Here is a 20,158-nt window from a genome sequence, read left to right as displayed (position 1 = left end):
AATGAATTCCACTGTCTTCAGAAGATACCTAACTTGCCTACATAGCCACTGGAGACAGAAAATTCAATGTCCTCTTGTCTATCTAAATAGGCATCTACTTCTTTGGATAGCAAAGCAGGGCATATTTGCTCATGTCCTTGGCTCAGATACACTGTGCCTAATGATGAATTCAACTCAAAATTCTCAATTCTCAGAAAGAAATCTGACCATATAATTGGTGTCCTATTCCAAGCCCCAGACAGAGCCGAATCCAATCCCAGACAGAGCACACATGGAATTGGAATAGAGGAGGGATGTAAAAAATAGCAAGAAGGGATTCTACAGGTACATTGGTAAGAGAAGATCGGCTGAGGAAAGTGTATCTCTCTGATAAGTGAGAAGGGAGAACTGCTTTAACAGATGTGGAAAGGCTTTCTACATCTCTCTCCCTGAAACTTCAGGGAGGGGCTGGAGCAGTAAATGCCTCCTGCTGTAAGCAAAGAGCAAGTTCAAGACCACCTGCTGAAATTAAATGTGTACTAGTCTGGATGACATATATCTCAGGGTCCTGAAGGAATTGGTTGATACATGGTTGCCAAGCAACTCTCCATCGAATTTGAAGTCCACAGCGACTGGAAAAAGGGAAACATCACTCCCATTTTTATGCCTGGGTATATCATGTAACAGATCTTCCTGGAAGAGATATTAAGGCACATACAAGATGAGGTGATCCAAGACAGCCAGCATGGCTTCACCAGGGGAAGATATTGCCTGACTAATCTGGTGGCCTTCTATGATGCAGTGATAGCTTCAGTAGACAGAGTTATCTACCTGGGCTTCGGCAAGGTCTTTGATATGTTCCTCACCATGCTCTTATCTCTAAATTGGAAATACATCATTTTGAAAGGCGTACTATTCAGTGAATAAGGATTTGGTTGGATAGTCATTGCCAGAGGGTCATAGTCAATGCTTCTGTGTTCAGATGGAAGGCAGTAACCAGTGGTACCCTCAAGGCATATCTAGATGAACTAAACGACCTTTGAGGTCCTTTCCAACTGAAGTTGTTCTATGCTTCTGTGATTCTATGATATGTCATGTTTTGTGGTCAAAGTGAGAAATTCTCTAAATTGCCAAGTAATTTATTTCCCATGCTAGAATTGCACATTAGACTTCTAAATGATTTTTGAGACAGAAGATATTCCTCCTTCACTGAGAGCAGCTCTGCTCAGTTCTCACCTACAGTAATTCCTTCTGTGCTGATCTGAGGTAGTATAATCCGTAGGCATCACCTAGGTTACTAAATGCACTTTCAGCTGTATGACTCACTTCAGATATATGACAAAAAGTTACCTCAGAAGTATGTAAAATGCATATTTCATTAAAATATACCTGTGATTAGACAACATAAACACCACAAATCAATCTCATCCTACTTGTCTACATGTCTTTCATATGGGTGATAGAAGTCCTGTGAGGACTATGTAAAGGGAAAAGGATTCAGTAGACTGCCTTAACTACTTTTACTATTATAAAAACTAAATATCATTTTTTAAATTTACTTTTTTACATTTTTTTTATTTCCATGTCACAGAGTACATAATTATTTTGTTGTTTTAACAATTATAAAAAATGTTCTGTAGGGAAAAATATACACCAAGAGATTCTCAGTACTTCGTGGAGAAACAGAGAGAAAAATGCAGAAAGGAAGAAGATAAGAGAACAAAAGCCTTCAAGGATACTGCCCTATAAAGAGGTTTACTGATTCTCACTTTATTTCAAAATAATCTGTTGGCCATTTTGTTCTGCTGTAAGGAAACATCTTCCACATCAGTGTGCATTCCGCTTTCTGTAATTTCACATAAATATTCTCAACTTACTGTTGAAAGTCTTGACTGTTCTCATTTTTCACTGCTGCATGTCCAAATTTATTGTGATTGTGGATTTATTCTATTAAAGGCTTAAATCTAGCTACAAGATGGTTAAGACTGACGTAATACTGAAATAAATCCCATCACCTATCAATACACTTTCAGTCACACAAAAGCAACTGAAACATTACTCCACAGCACAATTCAGTGACAAGTTTCTGTAACCAGTGTGCTGTCTGCCTGAACAAACAACAAATCTCTTTGAGAAAAATTAAATCTCATGGATGACCCAGAACAGTGTGAGAGTCCCCCTCATATAGTTTATGCATTATCTCACCATGGCTTTTATAAGGATGTAAAAATATAATTATAATGCTTGAACTGGTAAAGACCAATCAGATAATGTATTTCATATGCTATCAATACAAGACCCTTCCTAAGACTGTTCAAGCCAGCCCGAACAGTTCAGAGTTTTCATTCCGGAGAAAATATTCCACAGTTCAGTAGACTGAACAGTTTGTTTGTTTATTTTTTCTCTAAATCCTTCTGTATCCATACTTTTGTCTCTGCAGGCCAGTTTATATGCTTCCTCTCCCTCTACGATTTTACAGTGTTGAATTAGTCACAAATTGTTATTGGCTTCAGCTCTGGCTCCCTCTTTAGCCACCAGTTTGGTTAACTCATCAAATTTCATGTTTTATATAATTCTACACAGACAAGTCTACATGTGTTTGATTATTCTTTTGTGATTTTCCTGTGCATATCACAATGTATTTTACCTACACATCCACAGCAGCTATTATCGGCTACATGTTAGCTCAGGGGTTTTTATGCTATCCGACAATCCTAATGAGATCCTTCTTTAAGTTCCATTTAAATTTTAATTTAGTCAGATTTTAGTTTCCAGTGAAAGTATCTACATTAAAATAATAATTAAAAAAAAAATCTAGGCTCAAATTGAGCTCAAACACCATCTGAGAGGAGCATATCAGCACCTAAATTAAGCCTGAGTTCCAGGGAACTCTTAATCTGCTACTGGTGTTCAAGCCATACTTAAGTCACCAGAACAACTTTGAATTCAGCACAAAAATATATCCAGGGGAGATGTGTCCCTCTCTCAGGGCTTACACATATTCAGTGAATCAAAAACAGCAGTATGATCATCAGTCAGTGCTCAGACCTAAAGGAAACACCATACTGGGCCTGCATTCTTCTTTCATAAATGCATCAAATATGAACTGTATCACAACAATTGGGGCTTTAGTTATTATTCACATCAGGCCTCCAAAATTTATAACTCACCTAAGCCCTGCAGATTTCAGCCTTCTTAGCTTCTCACAGAGATTAAATACTTTATTTTCACTGATGACAGTGAGCCCCCCCAACACTCCCTATATTTTTGTGACTCCTTGGATCTTTGCAAGTTCTTTTCTTCTGTATTGTCACACGTCCAGCTAGGTCTCAGTTATGTTTCTACAAGTCTCTCCATTGCAACATCTTTGTCCTCTTCTAGCTACCAAAATTATTTCTGTAAGGAAATATCCTTAACTTTTATGTGAAATCCATATTTTTTTACTGTACCTAAAGCTGACCAACATCTATCAGTAGAACTAAATATTTCTTCAGAAATCCTCCCGTCATCACATTATTCAGACATGAACAGCATTCCAATTTTGAACTGTAATGTGTGTGTTTATATATACTTTAATGTAAATGGGGAATAGTAGTAGAGAGGCTACCTTTAAAATCCTCACTTTAGAACAATAAATCATTCTCTACAGCATAGAACATGGGCTTTCAAGCATCTTTTTCCCTCGAAAGGGATACATCAGTGCATTTCATATGAAGGATGTACTTCACATGCATTGTTTGCACCTCTGCAACTCTAGAATTCTTTAAGTGTGAGTGGATAAGAATAGCATTAGTGAGGGGAAAAAAAAAATAAAATCTAGATAGACATTGAAGATGTGTAAATAAAGGAAGACACAACCCAGAGCTTTAGGGCAATGATAACTCAAACTTTTCTGTCTCTGGGTTATTCTGGGTAATCTGTTCTGTAACTGCGTTAATCTGCAGGACTGTATTTGGGAGTTGATATTGCTGCAAATTCACCCAGTAAAAACAGATTTCTGTTTGGGTGCTCCAGCGATTTCCACAAGCACTTATTGCTTGCCCAAATAGAGAGGTCAGGCACATACAAGCCAGAATGGGCTGGGAGAATTATACCAGTGCAGTCTAGAATGAGATTAGTTTATGCTACTTTGAATCTTTACTGTCATTTGAAAGGCAAAGGTCTTATTTCCCTAGGTTTTGCTTTTGATTTTACTGACCATCTTCACTGCCTGGTTTGATTTGGATCAAGCATCAGATAATCTTGCTCACTTCCAATTCTGGTCTCAGGTATGTAATGAGACGCTAATGAAAGCATGAAAAACTGAAACCTAGGGCTCTAACATTATCATGACTCTCTGAGCTGCACTGCCTTCCTGAGCACCATAGCACACTCATATATACATGAGAACAAAAGGAATAGGTGAGAATAAGGTCTTACAGACAGGAGTTAATTAGATTGAAAAACAGACAAGGCTATCCTTTAGGTCTACCCCCAACATAAAGAAACGTATGTGCAGACATACTGCTACTAAGGACTGGAGCTCTGTTCCTGACACTTAATGAAAATAGTGCAGGGGAATATAGAAAAACAGAAATGTCTGTTATGTGCCACCTTCCACAGATTTTCAATAACACTTGAGGGCTTAACATCTTTTATGCTTTTGAAACCATTCTTAATAAAATCAAATTAGACCTTTCACAAATCTCTCACCTTCTGAGCCACCTCGACCTAGATCAATACGCTCCTGTTAACTGCTATTATGCGCTGTTCACAGGTCCTCCATCAGTTTCTTGTTGAAATGGCAGTTTTTAATGTGACGGGACTATCTGAATTTATTTTCAAGTATGATTTTAGGAAATAATGTGTCAAAGAAATTATTGAAAGCGCTATGCTGTCACATCTATTTAATTTTCTATATTCACTGTTTTTTTTTTGTTCAGTCAAAAAATCTTAGCTTGTTTTGTGTGATTTAATAGAAATTTTTGGAAATGTTTCTAACTGGCCGCCTACCACCAATATTGCCCACTAAACCATGAACCTAACCATGATGCATTGCAAAGTTAATGGACATGAAAATAATTTCAAGAGTTTTTCTTTTTTTTTGTAGATCAAGACCCACGTAGAAATGTAGGTATTCATTGAAATACAATTTTTAAAGCTTTGCATATACTTTAACACTCAGATGCCTAGAATTTGCAGTCTTCAGGCCTGCAGGAACAGGTCACACTGTAGCCACCCCCTGCCCTGCCCCATCATGGTGGCTCTTCTTGCGAACAGCCCAGCCTCTCAGTACCAACCAAACATTGGTATGCTAGTAACTCCATCTGAGCTGAAACCAGGTCACAGGTTGCAGTGCCAGCTCAAATTATGGCAAATAAGTTTATGGATTTTTAAAGATAAGCTGAAACACAGTCCTGCGAACAGCAAAAAACTGGAATTTGAGAACAACTTTCAAGACTGCAAACAAATAATCTTTTTTGTTTTTGTGACTCCATTTTCAGTCAGCATAAATACACTACATGCAGATTTTCAAATGGAATGAATAGAGTTGCAATCCATAATTTGATTGAGTCTCTACCAGACTTTTGTAAGCCTCCCTTACTGGAGAGAAATATCCCTCACTTCACAGTCACATCTTATTCATGTCATCAGTTTGGCAGTACGTATGTATGTGAACACCTGCTTTCTAGGATGAAGCACAGGAAGAATAAAATTTCATCAAAAAGCTCTGACAAACACCTAGAGAGCTCACTACACATTACAACCACCACCATCAAACCAGACTGATTTATTAGTTTAACAAAAAAAAAAAGTCAAATATCCCACTGGTTTTATGATTTTGTTGCCTTGTTATATGATTTAATTACAAAATAAAAGAAGTTTTATCACTTGTATAAATTACCCATATTGCATATTTTATGAGGGCTTCTCTGAAAATAATCCCTTCTATTTTATGATGTCAGCTCACAACGTCAGAGGAAGATGGTGGTATGGCCCTAGGGTGGTTGCCAACAACTAGATCAGGCTGCCTAGTCTTTTAACACCTCTGAGGATAGGATATTCACAACTTCTCTGGGCAATCTGTTCCAGTGCCCCACCATACTCTGAGTTTTGCTCCTAACATTTAAGTATTCTCCTCTCTTTTCATTTCAAGCAAGTTAAACAAACTTGCTGAGGGTACACTTGACCTCACTGTCCATGTTGATGACAAAGATGCTGAAGAGAACTGATCCCAAGGGTTCCCTGTGGGACACAGCTTTTGACTGGTCTCCACCTGGACATAGAGCCACTGACCACAACTCTCTGGCTGTGACCATTCAACTAACTCTTTACCCACCAAACAGCCCATCCTTCAGATCCATATCACTCTAATTTAGAAAAAAGATAAGGTGTGAGACCATATCAATGGACTTGCACAAGACCAGGTAGACATTAATTGGCCTTCCTTTGTCCACCAAATTTATCACTCCATCATAGAAGGTCACTAACATCAGGCATGATCTGTTCTTGGTGAAGCCATTCTGATTGCCTTGGATCACATCCTCTTCTCACATGTGCCTTGGTATAGCTTCTGAGGATGATCTTTTCAATGATTTTCGCTGGCACAGAAGTGAGGCTCAACTGTCTGTAGTTCCCTGGGTATTCCTTTCTCCCTTTCTTAAAATTGGGAGCAATATTTTCCCTTTTCCACATCACAAAGGACTTTCTCTGACAGTCTTGATTTCTCAGACATGACGGAGAGTACCTTGGCAATCAATTCACCCAGCTCCTTCAGGTCCATGGGATGCATATCATCTGACCCCATAGACTTGTATACATTCTCTTATCAGGAGGTCTTGGACTTGCTTTACTGTTACAGTGGGAGGGATTTTTGCTTCCTAGTCTCCTGCCTAAACATTTAGGAAGCCTGACTACCAGGAAAGACTGAGGCAAAGAACCCACCGAGTGCCTCAGTATTCTCCATGTCTTTTGAAGCCACTTCTCCCTTCTCATTTATCCGAAGGGGGTAAACTCTTGGTTCATTTTTGAACCAGTGTACTTGTAGAATCCTTTCTTGTTATTTTTCACATTCCTTGCCAAGTTCAGTTTCATCTGTGCCTTGGCTTTCCTGATCCCATCTCTACACATTCAGATGGCATCTTTATATTCTTCCCAGGCCACATATCCTGGTTAGTTGTACCCCATCTAATGTCGATGTGTCCAGTCTCTCAAAACTGTATTCCAGGTCATAATAATAACAAAAACCCTGAGAATAACACTAGCCATGAAGCCATTCATTTAACTGATCTATTCTCCTCCTTCTGCCTGGATCCCAGTCTCCAACCAGCAGGATCAAGGAGAACACTACCTAGGCACCCCAGTACAAAAAAGACAGGGATCTCTTGGAAAGAGTCCAGCGGAGAGCCACAAAGATGGTGAAGGGCCTGGAGCATCTCCCCTATGAAGAAAGGCTGAGTGAACTGGGTCTGTTCAGCCCTGAGAAAAGAAGACTGAGAGGGGACCTGATCCAGGTCTATAAATATCTAAGGTGTGGGGGGCAGAATGGCGAGGACGGACTATTTTCAGTGGTGAATAGAGACAGGACAAGGGGAAACAGCCGGAAACTTCAGCATAGGAAGTTCTGCACAAATGTGCGCAAGAACTTCTTTACAGTGAGGTGACGGAGCACTGGAACAGGCTGCCCAGGGAGGTGGTGGAGTCTCCTTCTCTGGAGATGTTCAAGACCTGCCTGGATGCCTACCTGTGCAACCTGCTATAGGGAACCTGCTTTGGCAGGGGGGTTGGACTCGATGATCTCTGGAGGTCCCTTCCAATCCCTACAATTCTGTGATTCTGTGTGCTTCTAATCCCTACAACATCTTCCCAAGAGACATAAAACCTTTTAAAATATTCTGTAGTGTCCTAGTTGCAGTCTCTTGTGACCAATCTTGAAAGAGAAGGAACAGATAATAGTTTTATCATACCCATTAGCCTCTTCCTGATGTCTTGAATACAGACCCTGAGCAGGCAGCAATCTCTCTAGAGAGATTATTCAGGCAGCAACTGACTGCCTCAGTACCCCCCAGTGATTAAGACACTGCCTTTTTTTGGAAGCAATGGATCTGACTTGTATCCTTATTTGGGCAGTCTTACTGCAGTTGTGCCTTTTCAGTTCTGAATCATTATCCGGACCTTTTTCTCTTTATAACCCCAGAGCTTCACACCTGTTGCTTAAGGACATTTCAGTGTCAAGAAGGAGGCTCCTCTTTCTGCTCCAAGCAGAGAGGAGCATACAGTCTCTTCACCTTGTGTGTTTTGCTATCTATCTCCTCAGGGCTGGAAGCTTGTTTATCTTCGCCCTCTTCCAGGAACTTCAGACAGGGCTTTTGGTCTGCCTGTGTAACTGCACAATATCATGCATCAGTCTCTCTCTCTGATTACTGGATAGTTCTCTGCCTAGTGATTTCCTCTTGCAACATGGCCACCTGCTCAAAAAGCACATCAAACTGGATACACATGCACATGACACCCCCTGTTCCCTCAGACCCCCAGGGGACTTTCAGATTCTGATCTTACAAGACCCCTTCCAACTCAAATGATTTTGATTCTCCACAACTGAAGAAAAGACAAAAGAGAAGACACTGCTACTCCCTATGATGCACGTATATGGACTTTGAAGCCAGGATTATTAAATTTAACCCAAGATTCTGATTCCCCCACAGTATTTGACACGAATGACAGAAAATTCAGATTCATTACTTCCTTCTTGTTTCTAAAAACTTTCACTGGAGTGGGATGAAGGGATAAAACAGATTCCTGAAAAAATAGCCTCTCTAATTTCGGTCTGTATGTAGTGTCCCTGCTTATAATTAGAACAGTGTGAGAACTTGGAAGATGACCTCCTGACAAGTGGGTCTTATGCATCTGTTTTGTAAGTTGACCATCAGAGCAAAAGAGAGAAACCTAATTTCTCATCCATGCAAGCATGGATGCTTGCATCATTCCACTGCTCTAATTTCAGTGCTTTCTGAAAGCTTATTTGGTGAGTATTATGTTCTAGAATGAAACAGAATTACAACTGGTGAGACGTCAACAAACTTCCAAAAACAGCTTAACCAAATACAATCAGCTGAGCTGTGGAGATGTTGAATGCACATTTAGAAACACTCAGAGCTGGAACATCAGTGAAGCTAAGTACAGTAAAGCCAGTTATATGAGTATCTAACAAAAACATGAATATCACCAGTAAGAACATAAATAACAGTACTTTCATTTTTAAGAAAATCTGAATTTTTAAAGCTCTTAAAATATTAATTCAAATCTCCAAATTCACTAAGATAAGTAGCTAAGGATTGTTAATCTTATTTTTACTGCTGGGTAAACTGAGGCAGAGAGGTTCAGTGACTTACCCAAGGCCACAGAGGAAGTCACTGTCAGAGCCGGGATTAGAGCTCAGGAGTTTCTGGCTCCCAGTCCCAAGCTCAGACCACTAGACCATGGCCTCAGGACATTTCCAGCTGGTCTTCAGTCTAAAAAAAAGTAAATTCTCAAGTATGTTACAAGTATGTAACATATATATATTTATTTACTTAGAATGTAATGGTATGAATGAGAACATATTGCTCGTAAGTCAATGATGAAAAGAAAACCAGTATATTTTCACTGATTTACCATTATCATACATCTGTGTACGATAAGGCTCTACAAAAAAATCTTGATTTAAGTTGCAGCCAATAAAAACTGCTGTCGTATTTCTCAGAGTGAAGAACAAATTGCCTTTCCAACCCAGCCAGCATGTCATTTATATTAATGGTGAGGAATGCTAAGTTGCTCGGTGTGTAAGTAAACTCTATTAAGAAAGTCACGTCCCTTGGTGAAACTAGATCCTTAGTAAATTTTACTAGCTAAGCACTGAGCTCCATGTCAGAGTAATTACACCTTTTATCCACTGTGAGCTCTCTCTTAGCTTCTTCATACTCTTTAATTTCCCACTTCAGCTAATTTAGCAGTACAATCACAAAGGTTTTAAAAGGTTAGCTACTGAGGAATTGGCGCATGAATGTTCTGTTAAGCTCCATGCATTGAAATCACATCATGTAGAAGAAGGAATTAATTAAGTAACAATTAGGTAGTGATGGATCATTGACAACATATATACACTTTGCTGCTAAAATTAATCTCCCCTGTAAAGCCGATACATTCTGAATCTTCTCATTTATACACTGGAAAGATTTATTTTTTTTTAACTTGACCTATAAAATGAATAAGCTTCTCAACAACATCTGGAAAAAAAATAATAATTATCACATCTTTTATGGTATTATTGATTCTACATAACTATTTTAAAATATAATGTACCTTCTTTAAAAAAAAAAATAGTGAGAATAGCAAAAAGGGAAGAACTTTTTAAGGTAGAAGGTATTAAAGTGACTGAAAGGACATTTTTCACATCAGAGTATTTGGTACGTTGAAAGTGCTAACAATTCTGTAATATTCTCTTGCTACCTTATTTTACAAGTTGCCATATTGTTTCCTTGTATCAGCGGCTTAATACACAGATTGGCAGTTAGCCCAGACAATCCTCCATTCTAAAAGCCTCTTAGCAGATGAAAAATCCTTGGTTCATTCACACCTTGTAGATAGGATGACAGGGCAGAAGTGACATCCAGATCCATTTAGAGTATACTCTGAGTTTGATTCTCCTTTGCCTTGCACCTTGTGTAGTCATTTATAGCTGTGCAAAGTGAGCACAAAATGGGTATAAAACACTCCTACCCATGTGAGGAGAGAATTCTGATTTCACTGCATTATTTCCAGAGGTAATTACAAAAAGTGCCATGTGGTGAAAAAAATCTGGCTCTTCATAGAAAGTCTACAGAATTTTGACACAAACAAAGCAGCACTTCAAAGAATTCACATTTATACTTTGGAGAAAAGGGTATTTTCTTATCCTATTTGCTTGGTAACTTCATAGGAAAAAAATATTAAATGTTGAATATATCTCAAGAAAATAAAAAGTATTTCATCCTTGTTTTAGTAAAACAAAACAAAACAAACAAACAGAAGTCCTAGATTATATTCTCACATACAGAAATGATACCCTAGGCAGAATCTTCACTAGTTCTATAATTTCATGTGCTTCTTTTAAATCCAGTTATTCAAAAAGTTACACTTACACACATCTATCTGTAATCAAAACAGCTGGTATTATCACAACAGCTGGTCTCAGTCCATCAGAGTTCAGTACTGTCCTGGCATCAGCACAATAGCAAATGACTGTCTTCAGCATTTACCAGAGATCTCTCTGCAACATGATTCTATCACCGCCACAATATAAGACATAGTGCCAAACATCTTCATGATACTGATTAATGTATTTAGAAAAGGACTGCAAATATTAGATTAACAAATGTGAGTTAACAAGTGAGGATATAATTAAGGATATAATGTAGCTACCACTGAAAATGTGGTTAACTGTTTCTACTTCACAATACAAATAATGTATAATAATTCATTTAATATGTTTGGACATGATTTTTCCCTTACTTCCTGGTGACCATTTTCCCGTCCCTTCTCTGCACACTGTTAATCCTCCCCATTATAATTAGACGCCACTGTGGGACTGGTAACTCAGATGCATATTCTGAGCAGAAATAGAAAATACTTGACTGTGTCAGTAGCTTTTGACATAAGAACACTGCCAGAGAAAATAAGGTCTTATGATGTTTCTGCTAGAAAATTTCTCTTCTTTTAAATCACAGTCAAGCACTTCAAAGAGTTATCCTAAGACATAGTTTCCATGCCTGTTACCATTGTCCAGAGCTTTCCATAACCTTCAATGAAGCATCTAGAGAACAAATGAACATTTGTTAAAATGTAATTTTATTAATAAAGCATTATGGCTTGCATTTTCATGGTTTTGCTGTTGGTTGGTTTTACTTTCCTTTCCATTCTGGATTCAGAGCTTCTTTAAACATTCTGAGAGCTAGTCTGCCTTGACTGAAAAATACTGTGTGTTTGTTGTGTGTCTGCATGTGTGATACCAACTGTTGAAGGCTGCTCAATGTTAGATGAAGACTTATGCTCAGAACTGTTCTACAGTTGGCTCTCTGGCAGAATCTTTCCTCACCAATGACAACGTCTCCATGCGGGGAAGAATCTGCTTAATAATATTATACTTGCCTCGGCCATAATTTAACTGAGATGGGGCATGATTATAATTTCATTTATGTTAATCAAAATCATGAGTTATTCAATTCATGTCAATAGCATTTAAGAGCTATACAGACAAGTAAGAGCTCAGAATCAAGCTTCTGATGTTAAATCTGAAAGGTTATCTGAATCACTTTATTAAAGATAGATACTGAAGGATAGATCCTCAGCTTACTTTGCATTATTCAGCCATTTCATTAGCATAAAACATCAAATAAAGAACTATAATGACAGCTGATAATGTGTCAAGGTACATAGGTTTTCCACTTACCTCAAGTACAGAAAACACCCCTGTATTAACAAAATTTAAGATTATACATTTGGTCTGACAAAGTTATATCAGGAATCCTTGCCATTGGAAGCTCACATTAATGTTTAAAACATCTCTCTTTTTTTTTTTTTTTTTTTTTTTGGTCTCTTTTTTGTTGTTGTTGTTGTACATGCTTATGTAACTTGAATTCAAAATATCTATAGACAAACAATATTCAAGTAAGACCTCAGGGACTGAGTGAGTTTGGGAGCCCTGTCCATAATGAAATGTCTTCCAAAAATGAGAGCATCAAAACAGTAATCACATTTCATAGAGTTTCTTTTGCATATAACTTGTAAAGTCCCATCAACTCTTCATTCCTTTTATAAAAGATACAGATATTCTAAAGCTATAAGAGGCTTTCTACTGCTGTCTGTCTCATGTTCAGACAGAGAAATTGTGCAGGGGTTGATAGGCGTTAACTTAGCCCTCAATAATAAGTACTCGTAACACAAAATATCCTTTAAATTGTCTTATTTAAATTACACTCAAGCTCCCTGTAAATCTAAAAAATGTTTACAGGGGAAAAAATCATTTCACAAGGTCTAGCTAGCTATCAGAATGTTTCTCTATTTTACTTATCAGGATTTTTTCCATTTCTGAAGTCAGAGAGTTATTGGCATTTGAGAACATTTTATTGAAATATTTGGTATATTACAGACTCTAGAAACTATCACTGTCATATACACTACCAGCTTCACTGCAAGAATAAGCCCCAAGACACCAAATCATAGATCTGAAGATTCTATCAACAAACTAGGACCAAAATGAAGGTAAAAGGCTTTTTTTTTTTTTTTTTTTTTTTTTTTTTTTAACTAGGTTTTCTATGCTGCTCAGTTACTGCCTCAATTAAAACTTAAGATCTGTCAATGCAAAGATTTTTCCATTGCGGTGGGAGCAGCAAAAGTATTTCCTCCTCACCTCTGAAGGGAAAACTTTCTTTCTGCTCTGCTAGAACACGTGTTCAGTTTTATATCCTATACTTTCTCAGCATACAAAAATTTTCATAAAGTGAAGAAATAAGAAACCATTTTCAGCCTGAACACATGCATTAGTAAAACCACTGATCCCTTATAAGAAAACCTTGACATAATTTCCATTCTTAGGAGCATTTTACATTTTTCCCTGTCTTTGTGATAGCACTTCTATGCATTTCAGTAAGAACATTTGGACCCATAGCTTAATTATAAGGCAACAGACTTTACAAAACTGTGCTGAAAAGCAATTAGAAATCTCATTCTTTGTTTTCCAATAAAAAACAGTGAAAAAGATATTGAATATAGAAAAGAGAAGTGATTTACCGTGGTTGTCTTTATCCGACCTCCTGGTTGTGTACAGGTCCAGCCTGATTTATTGATTAGCAAATCACAGCCTTCTCCTTCTAAACACGGCAGCATTTCACACCACTGTTTTGTTTTGATAATTCGTGCTGAATAGAAAAAAAAAAAAAGTACAAAAAAGAAAAACCAAATAAACAATAGAAAAGGTTGTCAGGAGAGTTCACATTTCACTTATTTCTAAGCATTTTCTCATTAGAGACATCTATTTTTATCATCTAATAATGCACCCATAGGTTATTAAATAAACAGCCTTAGGCAATTTATAGAATTATTTACATCTGCTGTGCCAGCAAATTTCATAATAAAAGCAGAACTTAACAACAATAAATAAAAAGGTAGCCCTGTTATACATAAAAAACATAAAAGTTAGCCAACTTCAAATTCCGTGCTATTTACAGTCAATGAAATGCTGTGGATGCTAACAACCAGAGTCTTATTATTTTACTAAATCACCACAATAGCCTAAGCATGACCTATGACTGAGATGCATTGTGTTAGGCTGTAGATAATCTTATCGTGAACAGCTTACATAGTAAATAGACATGAGAAACAGTGGAGAGAGAAAAGCTGTAACAGGTAAAGAGGTTAACGTAATGATAGTAATTGGGAAAGCCCTGTGATATTTACAACAGTAGGCAAGTCAGGGCAGGAACTAGAAACATAAGCAGGACATCATGAATAGCTGAGGTTGTTTTGCTTGCTCAGCCCAGAGAAGAGGAGGCTGAGAGGAAGTCTCATGGGGGCCTACAGCTCCTCACAGGGAGCGGAGGGGCAGCACTGAGCTCTGCTCTCTGGTGACCGCATCAGAACCCAAAGGAATGGCATGGAGTTGTGTCAGGAAAGGGAATTAGGAAAAAGTTCTTCACCAGAGGGTGGTGGGCATGGAACAGGCTCCCCAGGTAAGTGAGTGGTCATTGCACTAAGCCTGCTGGAGTTCAAGGAACATCTGGACCGCACTCTCAGATGTAGGGCTAGAATTCTAGGTGGTCCCGGGTAGAGTTAGGAGTTGGACTCAAAGATCCTTGTGGGTCCCTTTCATTTTGAGATAACCTTTGATCCTATGACTAGCATAGAAGGAAGAACAGGTTAGGAAGTTATGGGAAAGGAGACCGTAAGCCTGGAACAAAAAACCCATTGTTGTATTACTACAGGGGAAAGGAGATTTAGTCAGAAAGTTGAAGTCCCTAACTACCCGAAAAGTGTTGAGTTACATGTTTTGTGGCTTCTCTTAATGCTTAGTCCCCCTTGTAAGCTGGTTCCTCATGACTTCCTCAAGGTTGTGTAGGAACAGAGCATTAAAGGAGATGCACGCTAACTATACTGAATTTTTTTTTTTCTGCAAGCTAGGGAAAAAAAGAGGGGTTAATTCCTGTAAAAGTATTTCTGGCTTATAATAAAACTTATTTTGAGTTCACCTATTTTGTAATTGAGTTCAATCTGGTGGAATACTAAGCAATATGACTAAGATCAGATATTTAATTGTTCTTTCATTCTTCATGTAGGGAAAATTGTAGAGTGGAGAGTTAAAATTATAGAACGGCTTGAGTTGGAAAGGTCCTTAATGATCACCTAGTTCCAAACCTCCTACTACGGGCAGGGTTGACAACCAGCTGAGATTGCCCAGGGCCTCATCCAACCTGGCCATGAACATCTCCAGGGATGGGGCACCCACAGCTTCTCCAGCAAAACTGTTCCAGCACCTCACCATCCTCTAAGTAAAAATTTCCTCCTAATATAGAATCTAAATCACCTCTCTTTTAATTTAAAATAATTCCCCCTTGTCCTATCAATATCTGACTGCATACAAAGTCAGTCTCCCTCCTGTTTATAAGCTCATGTTAAGTACCTGGAAAGCTGCAGTGGGGTGTCTCTTTACAAGAAGAATAAGCCTAGCTTCCTCAACCTTCCTTCATAAGAATGGTGTTCCAGTCCTTTGATCATCTTTGAGTACCTTCTTTGAATCCACAGTTCCATGTCTTACTTGTTTTGGAGTCCCAGGTTATGTGTTTATGCTAAAGGTTACATGTTTATGCTAAATGATGAACAATACGTCTTACGCAGATGGTAAGGATTGCAGTCCACAGAAAACAGCCTTTGTTCGGTTCTCTCAGAGATCATCTTGACAATACTGGGCTAGGCTGTGTGAAAGCTTTGCCACCTCAACTTGTATATGTGTGCTTTAGGATTCAATGTGAAAACAAATTCCACAAAGACAGAGATGATGTCCTCCTCTATGTTCATGTGTAACACTATTATCTGAATCATACATATATCTCATCTCTCGTGAGATCAACAAAAAGAGCTCCAGGGGAAGTAAATGCACATGAAGCTTATGGTACTTAAAATTAATTTGGGTTGAAGTAGATTAAAAGCAGGCATTTACACCCAGTGGCATCTCTTTACACTCACCTGAACAGTCTCTTCACACCCTTGATTTCCTGTCTGAAACTACTTAAGAACACAATTCCCAGTGCCACTAGAAAATGGCAAGAAATACAATTGTAATTTAAAGTATTTCAATAAAATCCTTTCCAATACTTTGACACGAAACATCTTGTGTCCTCAGTCCCAGTACAATTTTTGGTAAGCTCCAGCAATATAACAAACATTTCTTTCAGTGGGAGCTCAATCTGAAATTTATAACAAGGTTTTCATTACTAAAAAACACCATAGCTCCCTAACATCTACATAGGAACATTCTCTGTTCATGGGCTGAAATATATCACTAGAGGAAAAATTCCCCCAAAAGATTCATAAATACAATTTTTTTTTTCGAAGCAAATCAACTAAGTTTTTATACTTATAAAATAATGAAATACAGATTGTACTTGAGGTGCATAGGTACTGCTCTATTGAGAACTGGACTGCATCAGTTTTCAAGGCTAACATCTCTTACGTAACTTGTATTAGCCTCATCCTTCCTGAGTGAAGGCATGCATCCAGTCACAGACTTCACAGAAGAACCTTATTAAGATATTAACAACAACCTCACCATTTGCATTTATGTTTTGTAAATCACATATTGTAATGGCTATTTCTATCAACGTCTCAATAATATGAAGGCTCAGTGAAAGACTGAGCAGTCAGTTAAACTAAAAAAAAATATATTAGATTGCCATTATTATCTCAGGGATGAGGTTTTCCTGGAAACATATTTTTGAAGGTTATTTCAAATTATATTTATTTCCCCTATGGATTACTCTTAGTGTTTGCTTGGTTGCTATCTCAGAATGCAGCTATCTGTAATATCACAAATACCTGAGCTCTTGCACTGGGTATTGGCTATATCCACACAAATTTAGTACATACCAAGAGAATTTCACAGAATTTCTATCTTAAGTGTACTGGATTGCTCATGCATCTAAAAGCAAAAGCTTTCTTTTTTTGCAGGAAACATTACTCAGCTCTTGTTAAAATGCACCTTAGCTCTGCAAAGTTTGCTCCATAGGGTCTCTCCCTGCCTTGCAAATCTACCACTTTTCAAGCTGATACCATTTTTTTCCTCCCAAAATCTCTGTAGTTTCCCCCGTGCAGTTCAACTTGGTTAATCGGTGCCCTCTTCCTTAACATTATCAATTTTAGACAATTCTGCATAAAACACACACACTTATTCCAACCATAACATGCTTTGTTTTCTTGGCCACCTTCCAGTAGGCAGTTGGACACCCTCACACTCATGTGTAAATTGAAGTTGATAGAGGCATATTGTTCTCTTAAGCATGTGCAGCTACATCACAGGCCATATCCATATCTGTGGGGTTATGTCTGTTCTTGCATTTTTCCAGATCTCTGTAGATAGACAGCAAAAAGCCTATCAGACTTCTCAAATCCTCTCTGAGTTCCATTATAGAGAATTATGTGGTACTTAAATGATACCTAAGCTTTGTGTAAATCTTCTGCAAATAACTGAATTTCATCTCAAGGATCTGATCTGATGCTTCTTTGCATCCCCTAAGAAAGGCTGTGCCCCTTTACTTCAGCTGAAGTTAATAGGAACTGATGATGCTCCTGGTGGAACTGCTTTCCTGAGTAATCATATTTGAACAGGAGAACAAATAGGGACAAACCAACAGCTTCTCATACAGACAGGTCTGAAGTGTACCAGGCAGGCAGAGGTGATACTAACATGATGCCAATCTACCCACTGTAATGTTCTTAAGTATTCTGTTAAATAAAGCACTTCACAATAGATTATTTTTTTTTTTAAGTTCACCCATAATCATATTCAAGAATATATAACTGTAAAGTGATTCAGAACACCTTTTATTTTTGCTAAATATCACAATTAGGAATTTGTGTCTAATCCTTTCACCCAGTTTAAATTATACGTATACCTTTCTGTAGAGAAACAGCTTTATTTTCTGTACTTTCAAACATTAATTTTACATTCAGATAGTTATCAGTTGCTACATCACTAGTCAATCTCACAATTGAAAATCATGACATTTTGGGATAGCAAAAAGTGAGATAAATCAGCAGCAGTAAGTGCAAAAAGTTACAGCCATGTAAAGTATGTCAGGTCAACACAGGCAGATTGTAATTATTCTTTTTTTCCCCAAATATTGGAGAATGAACTTAGAAGTAAAATTAAAAGAAGAAAGAAAGAAAGAAAAAACAACAGTTTTTTTTATGGAATAAAGATTTTGGCTAAAACAGCACTTGGATACTGAGAATATTATTTTAGGATACATCAAGCTTCTAGGCATGAAAAGTGTGCATGAAATAAACATTTACAAATCACAATAAAAATTTTAATCTAAAAGAAAAAAAACTAAAAAAAGTCAGTTCTAGGTGTCTGAAGTAACAAATGGAAAATTCTTTGTAGTGAGAGCAAGGAAGATTTCTCCTAAGCCCAGACAGAATACAGAGTTTTTGAACATACTTCTTAACTGAGGGTTTAGATCTCCTATACTTCTTACAGAATGATGTCCTTCTCCACATTCTTTTTTTTTCCATTGATAACTTGTATCAGTTAATGCAGGATGTAAAGTATGCATTAGAACAAAAAATATTTATTTTTTTGATTTTCATACCTTACTTCACTGTTGTTATTCTGTAAATTTGAAGAAAGTTCATCAGCATAGCTGATTCCTAGAGTTCAAGAATATCTTCAGCTTCATCAGTTTAGATGAGAAAGTTACATAAAGAAGTTTATCCTAGTGAACCTTTTCCCCTTTTAACTGAACAAGATATACATCTCCCTCGTTGATCACCTCCAGCTGATCCCAAATGGTATAATCATCCTACTCTTCTCCCTACCTTTCTATTCTCCTTAGCTCATGTTTTTCCTATTCCTACTTCTATTTTATTCAGCTGTAAACTCTTGCCTCAACTGTTTTAACATTTGCTCTAACCATATCTCTCATCTGCCTGATTTGGTATATATATAAAAAAAAAAAAAGCTTTGCAGAGCCTCTTACATTTTGCTAGTTTTACCTAAAACTTGTAGCTAATTTTAATTGTCCCTAATTAGTACAGAGGTTAATTAACTTGCCCTGTAACACAAGAAATTTGTTGCAGAGTTGGAAGCAACGCTTCTGAATTCTTAGAGGTCACTTGTGCAGAGACCTTTATCCATCCCATTTTCCTTCAGAAACAAAGAGCATGCTTTATTACATACAGATGAGAAATTAATAAAAATAATTTTATGCATAGTAATAGGCTTTTAAAAACATATCAGTGAAACTGCAGCATCAGAAAAAAAAGGCCAGTGGAAAGAAACTGAATCAGTCCTTTAACAAGAACTGCAATAATGTACTGTCTTTAGTGCAGCGATTTGACTGTAATAGTGCATAAGCCCCAAACATTAATCTATTTTACTATACAACAAGGAAACATCACAAACCTTAGATACCTTTTACAGCAGTCATTCTGCTCCACTTAAAACACTGGAAGCAGTGTTAATTCACAGAGTTAGCTCATCTCAATTATTTATAGGACATCTAGACCAAAGACTACTTAGTTCTAAGAACAGCAATACTGCAATGTCTAGACACCCATTTTGTCATTTTGCTCTTGCTGTCAAGATTGGGAAGAAGGTTGAGAAATATATGGAAAAAAAGTGCTTTCCTGCAGGCTACTCTAAGGCTGCAAATTGATACCAGGTGAGTAGATGAAGAGTAAAAGACAGAATGACAAGGCAGAAAATTCCTTCATCTCACCCCAAATACAGCTTCAGTAAGGGTGAAGTTTTATTGTGTCCCCACTGCTGAGAAGAAGCCTTCACTACTGACCTATTTCATGCAAAGGGATGAAAATTTTGGTTCACCAGAAACAGCATAGATTATGCCATGTACTTTGGGGAGGAGCAGTATAATATACAGGAGATGATTTCTAAATTATGCAGTCATCATTC

The 20,158-nt window shown here is 37.5% G+C and overlaps 1 protein-coding gene across 1 annotated transcript in view; it reads right to left on the bottom strand.

The window, feature by feature from the left end:
• The window catches only part of TAFA5 (TAFA chemokine like family member 5), a 424,756-nt gene that overhangs the window by 64,943 nt on the left and 339,655 nt on the right, over positions 1 to 20,158 (bottom strand). The window contains exon 3 of the mRNA XM_042872566.1: positions 13,765 to 13,892. Within this exon, the coding sequence (XP_042728500.1) occupies positions 13,765 to 13,892 (128 nt within the window). The remainder of the gene's footprint in view (positions 1 to 13,764; positions 13,893 to 20,158) is intronic.

Source organism: Lagopus leucura, unplaced genomic scaffold, assembly GCF_019238085.1.
Source record: "Lagopus leucura isolate 7727_CA_CO unplaced genomic scaffold, USGS_WTPT01 Super-Scaffold_100008, whole genome shotgun sequence".
Lineage (NCBI taxonomy): Eukaryota > Metazoa > Chordata > Aves > Galliformes > Phasianidae > Lagopus > Lagopus leucura.
Note: the sequence above shows the minus strand (reverse complement) of the source record. Positions and strands in the feature narration are given on the sequence as shown.